This window comes from Phoca vitulina, unplaced genomic scaffold, assembly GCF_004348235.1.
Source record: "Phoca vitulina isolate PV1807 unplaced genomic scaffold, GSC_HSeal_1.0 scaffold52, whole genome shotgun sequence".
Taxonomy (NCBI): Eukaryota; Metazoa; Chordata; class Mammalia; order Carnivora; family Phocidae; genus Phoca; species Phoca vitulina.
The window spans coordinates 1036034-1045559 of NW_022589755.1; the positions used below are offsets into that span (position 1 = coordinate 1036034).

The 9526-nt window shown below is 53.9% G+C and overlaps 1 protein-coding gene across 1 annotated transcript; it reads right to left on the reverse strand.

Annotated features, from left to right (window-relative positions):
* Positions 1-1861: 1861 nt before the first annotated feature.
* Positions 1862-8124, reverse strand: LOC116622103 (zinc finger protein 154-like). The gene is made up of 3 exons (XM_032388296.1): positions 7865-8124; positions 5288-5414; positions 1862-3942 (listed from the first exon to the last, which is right to left on the reverse strand). The coding sequence occupies exons 1-3, from the start codon at positions 7895-7897 to the stop codon at positions 2546-2548; spliced, it is 1557 nt and encodes a 518-aa protein (XP_032244187.1). The 5' UTR covers positions 7898-8124; the 3' UTR covers positions 1862-2545.
* Positions 8125-9526: the final 1402 nt, after the last annotated feature.

A 9526-nucleotide genomic window follows, 5' to 3' on the forward strand; every position in this document is an offset into this window, starting at 1 on the left:
CCAGAAAGCATCAGTGCGCATGCTCAAGCAGGGCAGTGGGGGGCAGTTGCGGGGGAAGGATGGGGGGGAGAGAGAGAGAGAATGTTAAGCGGGCTCCACACCCAGGGCGGAGTCCGAAGCTGGGCTCACTGGGCTTGATCTCACAACCCTGAGATCATGACATGAGCTAAAATCAAGATTTCAAATGCTTAACCCAAGGGGCCACCCAGGTGCCCCTTCTGCAGCAGTTTTACTTGCAGCCCGCCAAATTGGAAACGATTAAAATATCCATAAACAGATGAATACATAAATAGTGCTATATCGATAGAACATACTTCTTGAAGATACAAACAATGAACTGCTCCTATAAGCACCACAGATAAATTTAAAAAAATGTCACATGAGGGGACACAAGGAAAAGGAGGATGAAACACTTTTAAGACTCCAATCATATAAATTCTAGAAAATGCAAACTCATCTACTATAATGAAAAGCAAGTCAATGGATGCCTTGAGGAGAGATTATTAAAGGACAAAAAGTAAATGTGGGGGTGATGGAAAGGTTTATCATCATGATTGATGGCTCCATGGGTTTATGTGAAAGTCAAAATGTCAAATTGCACAATTTAATGATGGACATTGCATGTCATTTGTACCTTACTGAAACTTAAAAAAATATGGTTAAAATTAAGTCTGGATTCCCTGTGCTTCAGAAAATTAAGTTTGGCCACCATACTGACTCCACCATCTTCCTCCTCAGAAGGCATTTGCAAACATAGGTGAGCAGTGAAGGTATTCCGAGGTCATTCAACAGGGATCCTGCCGAGTCACAAGAGGCCTCTCGACTGCACTACGGTCTCTCCCGTCTCTGTCCTTGCTGTGCCGCCATGCAAAACCGTGGCCTCTGGTGAACAGCCCAGAGGGAACAAGGAATCCACAAAACCTTTAGATTATTTTTTTCTGACAGGCCCTCAGCTGCACAAGATACATCCTTGTGTAGGTCCTGAGAATATCTCTACCTGCTCATCCCTCACAGTCCTAGTGCCTAAACACTGTGCATGCCCTTTTCAAAGAGGTACGTTCCAACTCGTTCACTGGTCTCCTGCACGCTCTATTAATTCAGGGTTTCTGTACCAACAATCACTCCCCTGGCCCTTATAATCTTAAAACCAGTGATGTTACTCTACAGAATTCAGGACATCAAGGCCCCTGGCTCTGCTGCTGGGTCTGGGGAAGAGATTTCCTTCACCAGCCCCGAGCACCATGCCATCAATATTCCCTGTGAACAAGAGAACAAGACCATGCCGCTCAGTAGCACTGAAGGTTGTCAAAACACCAACCAACAACTGGCCCCTCTTCGGGTTGAAACTCTGACCCCACACTTGGCATCCAAGTATAAATTAGGACCACAGAGCCCTACAGTCTTTCCTTAAAGGCTTTCAGCAGCCATGCAAACTAGGCCCAAACTGAAGAGTTATCTTCTGCCATCATACGGTCCCTTCTGAGGCACACAACTCTGTTCACCCCTTCATGCTCGCAACAGTTAATTTCAACACACACAGACACTGAACAGAATCCCCAAAATTATTGGTGGCTTAAACAATAAGATCTTTATTGTCATACAGCAAGAGCAACGGGAGGCAGACTGTTCCTTGGTTGGTGATTTGGAGGCTGGGAAATGCCATCACAGAGTCTCACAAGGACAATAACATCCCTGAAAAATGTCCACCTTTTTTTTTTTTTTTTTAAGATTTTATTCATTTTTTGGCAGAGAGAGAGAGACAGCAAGAGAGGGAACACAAGCAGGGGGAGTGGGAGAGGGATAAGCCGGCTTCCCGCTGAGCAGGGAGCCCGACGCGGGGCTCGATCCCAGGACCCTGGGACCACGATCTGAGCTGAAGGCAGACGCTTAACGACTGAGCCACCCAGGCGCCCCTGTCGTCCACCTTTTCAAATCACCAGCAGTCCTGCAGGACAAAACTGGGTGAGATGCATGCCCTCTCCTCAGAGAGGAAAAACGGGGAAGGAGTAAGCGCTCAGGCTATTCATTAGTCACCCAGCAATTGCCCTGACACTGGGGTATGGCCCCTGGGCAGGTTCAAAGACTGCAAGGCAGCTGCCACATACCTGGGATTTATGCAGATGTTTGAATGTATGAGCTTCAACACAGGCAGATGGCACCTTCCTAAGGGATCTCCTCCCGTGTGGTTACATTCATCAATTAAATACCTGCACATTTAAGGTAGTTCTCCCATTTGAAATTTGTGAAGTCCTATGAGGTAAAGTCCTTCAGATGAAGGCTTTCTCATATTCACTGCATCTGTAAGGCCTTCCACTACCGTGAGTTCTCTGGAGAGCAATGAGGCTAGCCTTTGGTTAGCCATTTCCCACATTCTTCACATTCACAGGCCTTCATCTAAGGAGACACTGTGGTGTTTTAGGAGCTTGGACTCATAGGTAAAGAATATCCCACGTTCAAATACTCATAAAGCCGTTTTCAGTGTGAATATGTGAATGGTCATTGAAATGGAAGACAGAGGTGAGCGTTTCCCAAAGTCACTGTCCTCCTAAAGCCTTTCTCCAGAGTGCACTTTTCGGTGCTTAATGAGGCTAGAACTGTGGCTAAAGGATTTCCCACATTCGCTGCACTCGTAAGGTCTTTCTCCAGTGTGAATTCTCCTGTGTTTAATGAGACTGGAGTTTTGAGTAAAGGATTTCCCACATTCACTGCACTCATAAGGCCTTGATCCAGTATGTACTCTCTGGTGTTTGAGGAGACTGGAACTGTAAGTAAAGAATTTCCCACATTCGCTGCACTCATAAGGCCTTTCTCCAGTGTGAACTCTCCGATGTTGAAGCAGCGCGGAGCTTTGGCTAAAAGATTTCTCACATTCGCTGCACTTATAAGGCCTTTCTCCACTATGAACTCTACGGTGTTCAATGAGGCTGGAGTTTTGAGTAAAGGATTTTCCACATTCACTGCACTCATAGGGCCTTGATCCCGAGTGAACTCTCTGGTGTTTTATGAGACTGGAGTGGTAGGTAAAGAATTTCCCACATTCACTGCACTCGTAAGGCCTTTCTCCAGTGTGAACACTGCGGTGTTGGAGGAGCGCAGAGCTTTCGCTGAAGGATTTCCCACATTCACTACACTCATACGGCCGTTCTCCAGTGTGAATTCTCTGATGTTTAATGAGGTTAGACTTGTTACTAAATAATTTGCCACATTCGTCACACTCGTGAGGCCTTGCTCCAGTGTGAACTCTCCGGTGCTGAATGAGGCTAGAGCTCTGCCTGAAGGACTTCCCACATTCCCCACACTCATAAGGCTTTTCCCCAGTGTGCACTCTCCAGTGGTCATTGAGGCTGTAGCTTTTGCTAAAAGATTTCCCACATTCACTGCACATGAAGCATCTCTCTCTAGCGAGGTCTCTCTGGTGGTGAACAAGTGTGTGTTTGCAAGTGAAGTCCTTTGTGCCTTCTCCCCAGTTGCGTTGCGCTTTCCTTCCACGAGAGGATGCCCCGTACTCCGTCGTCCTGTATGACTTCTCCCTGCTGTGTGTGGCCTGCTGCAGGAAGAATCTCGAGGTGGCCAAGATGTCCCTGACAACCTCCCCACAGGAAAAGGGTTTCCCTGACACACACAATTTGTAGTCCTTCACAAAAGCAGCTCTGCCCGTGTTGCTTCTGAAGCATTTCTCTCCAATGTGCTCCTTCTGGTGCTGAAGGTTTGCATCAAAACACAACTGTTTCTCACATGCCCCAATCTTGTAGAGATTCTGTCCACAAAGCGTTGCCTGGTGCTCGGTGGAGAGCAAAATGTCTCTCAAGTCGTGGCCACACACCTCACGAGGATGGGCCTTCTGGGGAGACACGACTGCCTTGAAAGTCCTGACCTGGGACACGCCTTGTACAGAAACCTTCTGCTCAGGTGCCTCCTCATCCTCCGCACCATGCCTACAACCTGAAAGCAAGAAATGCTGGTGAAGTGCATGCTGCCTTTGGTGGGAGGGGGCAGCTACTCTACGAGCTACAAATGTGTGTCTAAGAAACCCAGGAACCAGTGCTTGGGATTGTTTGCAGGACCGGGGAGATGGCGCAGGTGGAGGATGGGGCTGCTTCGCAGTGGCAGGCTACAAGGAGCACAGAATGGGAGAGGCCTCATGAGGAGAAGGATGCAAGCACGTGGTGTGACACAGAGAAGAGAAACGGTCGCAATTCATTCCTCTGCAAACAACTTTCCAAAGGAACTTATCTCCTATGGACACACCTTTTCCGTGCAGAAGGGAGTGACAAGACCCAAGGAGATAGGACTGTAACCTGGCAGGTGGTGTTCAGGACTGCTTAAGAACACGGGCACACCTCATGACGTACTATACAGCGGCCAATGTGCAAAGCACTGTAGGTGGAGTGGTGAGAAAAACGAGGGAGATGTGGATCCCAGAAATGTGAGGTTAACCCCAGGCCAGAAGTAAGAGTAGAAGCGACAAGTAACAGAGCTGACAAATCGGCAGAGTGCCAAGAAAGGGGAAGAGAAGACGGAAATGAAATGTGGCCCCTGGCATCACAATACCAGTCAAACAGAATAGGCTTCTGGTCTGATGTGAACACAGCACTGACATCATCTTCCTCCAGGTACCACTTTGCAGGGCCTGGCTTCCTCTGAGCCGTCGTGTTGTGCGTGGGTCAATGTCCCTACTGTGAACCGCCCTGGGCTCTCCAGTCCAACCCCACTCCCACAATCAGCAGTGCATGGCAACTTCATGATACAAGTGCTAAGGAAAAGAGAGGACAGATGAGCCGCCATCGGTATCCCAGAGCGACTCAGCACGTGACAGCCCATGGCAGAGAGAACTAAACAGTTCCCAGAGAGGTCGGGAAGAGGGTCCCATGACAACAGCCCATGGTCCACAGATGTAGTAACTTTGTCACAGACAGCAGGTCCTGGCGCAGGGAGGCACAGGGAAGCCTCAGTAGAGAAAGGAAGCAGACGTGGAGCATGCAGATATCTTGCATCGAGACAAAGTCACCCAGTCAGGGAGAGGGCAAGTAAAGGGCTATCCATTAGGTTCACTGCAAGACTCCTGACCCTGATTCCTTCCTTGAAAGTCAGCAGGAAGGCTGGTGTTGGGGCTGCTCAAGGAAGGAGGGCAGTGCACTGACCTCAGCCTCACCAACCACAGCACCTACCCCAGGAACTGGGGAAGGAAGCAGTGCTCGTGGTCCCTATGTAAAGACAGACTGCTCCTGGGGACAAAGGGAAGGGCAGAGACTAGCTCAGGGCACGGGGGTGGGGTTGAGGGTCTTACCCAAGGAGGTTATAAGTGCCAAGTTCTCCAGCATCACATCCTGGTACAGACATCTCTGAGCCTCATCAAGGAGACCCCATTCCTCCCAGGAGAAGTACACGGCCACGTCTTCAAAGGTCACCCTGCCCTGGCAGGATGGGGACAGATGAAACCACAAAAAGCCCCTCTCCCAAGAACCCATATCCCTTTTCCCACCCACATCTACCCTATGCCCATCCTCCCCCCGATCTCCCCAACCGAGAGGAGAAACCAGGCCCCAGTGCCTGGGTGCCACGGCACCACTGTCTCCTCGTGGCCCACCGATCGCAGGGTCCCGCTGACACAAGAAGAGGCAGGTGGACAAGTATATATCTAAGTTGTGGACCTGGCATAGAGGGATGTTCCTGGCCATCCAGGTTATTCTGCTGAAAACCAGGGCCCTGGCGTCTATCAGGCATACTCCCTCTCCAAGGACACATCACTCTTGAGACTGGATCCCACAGCCACATGCCTGTGGTCACCACACCTCACTGTCCCACAGCACAGAAACCTCCCTGGCCTCCCCACATGTTACTGGTATTTGAATCACCTCCGCTTCACCCCACTGGGGAGGGCGCGAGTCCCATCTTAGGGTTATGGGGATGGCTAAACACAGAGCACCTAACACTGGACAGATGAGATGGATAGCACTTTAGTAATCACAGATATTCACAGCCTGGAGAGGAGGACACCACACCCCACACAGGCCCACATGGGGGTGGCACCCTGAAAAAGAGGGAACGACCAGGAGCTGTAGGATGCACGCTTCATAGGATCAAGAGGGTGAGGTGCCTCCCGGTTCCTGTAAGAGGATGTGTAACTCCGTGGGCTGGTAGGGCACTGAAACCCATACAAAGGGAAAAGCAGGAAATGCACCTTTGATGAGAAGGTGGTTTGATTAGGAGACCTTCCCAACAGCAGAAGAGTGGGAGGAGATCTTACACTCGGGCCAGGAGTTCCTCCACCTTCCACCAGACAAGGTTCTCCTCCACCTGTGCTGCACTTGTTGTCCCCTCAGCAGTCACCGTCTTCCTCTGTCCCCCTGACCCTCACTCAAAGCAAGGCTCCTTGGTGGCCTACCCCAGGCTTAGGGTCTCTCACGGGTGATGACATCAGCACGTCACACACGACCTTATTCCTCCAGGATGAAGCACCCCAGGTCCTACCAAAGTCCTCACAAAACCCTGGTGGAGTTCCGAGTGGAGAAGCGCCCCCAGCACAGGCCGGAGTGTCACCATCTCGCCTTAAGTACTCCTAAACTTCGGGATCCCTCTCATGTCTACTCTTGCGCTGGAAACCTTGGCCACTGCCCGAGTATCCTGTCCCCGACGCGCTCTCCCTCCGTGGCCGCCCACATCCCTCATCTGTGAAGTCACACCGTCACCTACGTATCCAGTCCTGGTCCCCCTTCCTCCCACAACTTTCTGGCACCATAACCAGCTCTACCACCGTAACCAGAGACTGTTCCTCCAACTGTGACCCACAGCTCACTCACCGGGGCCCACACAGTGGCCGTGATGTATTTAGACGGCTCCCTTCTGAAGCCCTCCCCAGGTTTCCAGACGTGCGTGTGTGGCTGCTCACCTAATCATCAGTCCGTGCTCCCCAGAACGTCTCCAGCATCACTCACAACCAACTTCCTCATCTCAGTCCATGGAGCTTCCGTTCCTACAGCTGCTAGGAACTAAAACCGCAGAGATATCCCTGAATCCTCCCTTCCGCCTGTCTCAGTCCACATTAGGAAGTCAGTGGTCACTTCTTTAAAACACCTACCAGAATCCAGTGGCACCCAAGCCAGCACTGTGGTCCGATAACCCTCACCTCGACTACGACGGCGGCCGCCACCGCGGTCTTCCTGCCCCTCCCTCAGCCCACGGTCCGTACTCACGCCCAGCAGGACGGAGCCCGCCAGGACCTCGGGGACATCACGCAGCTGCTCCCAGCCGCGCCCCCGCCACCGCCACAGGACACCCCCGACTTCCCAGGCAGCCGTCCCCGTCCTGACCGCGGTCCCCCCGCAAGAAAGGAGAACGGTGGCTTCCGAACAGCCCGCCGAGCGGTCACAGGCACCGCCCGCCCCGCCACGAGCTCCCGGAATAACCGTGCGCACACCGGCTGCCCGAAACGCAGCCCCGCACAGAGCGCTCGGCACGGCTTGGGGTTTCTCCAGGGTCTGCGGACCCGAGACCTGGGGGTGGCACTGAAGAGTCCCGGACACGGAACGCAGGAGACGGGCGGGTGGGGGCCGGTCAGGGCCGCCGAGGGCTGCGCCTCCTCCACTCGTTCGTGTGGGTTCCGTCGGCGCGGCTGCGGCGGCGGGAAATGGGGAGAGTGCAGCCCTGGACCGACAGGCCCACGGCGGGGTCCACGGACTCGGCTGCCTGTAGCCTCGCCCGGCCCCGAAGACCACGACCCGCCGGCCGGCCAGTGCCCAGCCTCGGCCGAGGACGCGCCCCTCACCCGGAGCCCGCTCCCGCACGCCGGCGCTCGCACACCGGGGCCTGGGCCGCAGGGGTCTGGGTGGGGGGACGGCGGGAGGCCCGGGGGACGAGCGCTCACCTGAGCCGGGGCCCTGCGCGCGGCCGCCGCCATCCGACTGCGGGAGCCGAGCGGACCCCGGGCCGGTGGTGTCTTTCCCGGCCTCGGCGCGGGGCACCCGGGCAGCGTCACCGAATCCCGGACCCGCAGCCGTGCAGCAGGGCCAGCGCCCCCTCTCGCCCCTCCTCGGTCGTGTCAAGTCGCTACGGTTGCAGAACGGTTTTACTTGGCGAGCAACCCTAAGCGCCGCTATCACGGCGGCCTTGAGGAGGCAGCCGGAAGTCCCGCCTGCGCGGTCCGGCCCCAGGCGGAAGAGCCTCTTCTGAGGCTCTCATTGGACAGCGACGCTGCCGCTCGACTCCGGGCATTCTGGGCAGAGTAGTCCCCACAGTCCCAGAGTTAGGGACCGCCTGCCGGGAAGGTCCACGGTCCTGTTGGAATCAGTACGGATAAGGCCGATTCTGTGGGATTCGCTTCCTCTTTGACATAATGTAATCATATTTTTGCGCAGTGCTCTCTGCAGCTGACCACCCAAGTGTTTGGAGAAATTTCAGACCCAGCGAAGCTCAGCATACTCCCGGAGACTTAAGAATATTGTTTGGATGCTCCCAAAGGCTACAAACCAAATAAACACATCATTCCATAGAGTCTTTCAGACACTGATGTGTCCACGCCTAGTGGAAGCTAATAATTAGTGTCAGTGTCTCATCTTGGTCCCATTGATGACTGTGTCACCCCTGAACAATAGGCAGGTGGGCAGACACCTAAGCTCTGGACCTCCCTTGCATGGCCACAACACCCCCTCTTTCCAGGCGATGCTTCTAGGGTTCCCCAGATCGCCGCTCCCAGACGCCACCGTCCATGGGCTGGCTATGAGGGCCCAGGGTCATAAGTTCACACTCCCTGTCCACATGCACATCACTCTTTCTGCCACACCTCTCACAACCGCACTCCCACAGCCACAGCCCCTTCCTGTCCTACATCATAGTCATCTCCTCGGCCTCTCTAACTGTTACTCAGCATACGTTGCCCTGAAAATGCTTGCCACATTCAAACAGGACCAAGTAGTATCCTAGACTCTGATTGCCCCACTGACAGAGGCAGCCTTGAGTCCTACGATGAAGTCCTCCCTCCCTGTTCCTGCTTCAACATCATTACCAAGCACCAAAGCAGATTTCAGGTACCAATGGCTCTGCTGCGGTGTGCTGCACCTGTTACCTCACCAGCCTTCGGCGTCCGTGGATGGAGCAGGGCGGGAGAGGAGGGGGCACCTGGGCCCGCCGCTCCCTGGCCTGGCCTGGAGTCAATCACCTCGATCCTCACCCAGCGTTTCGGAGCCTCTGATGCCATGGAGAAGACCTGGAGGAGAATGGGGGAAGTCCTGCGCTAACATCATTCCCAGGCACGGAAATGCCCCTCTCCCGGGCTTTTACTGGAGCAACTCAGCGGTCCTCGGAGCAGCGTTTTCAGGGTAATTACTGCAGGGGCCTGCTGCAAGGGATGTCCTTAGTGTCACGTGCGGGAGAAGAGGTCTTGGGCACCATGAGGGGTGCTGGAAATTGTAGAGATTTCAAGGCGGAGGGCTGGGGACTTGGTGCCTTCTTAGGAGGCCCACAGGCATAGTGCAGGGGAATCGTGTCCACACCTCATCACTTTTCTGTGTAGACGTATAAGGGAGGAAAA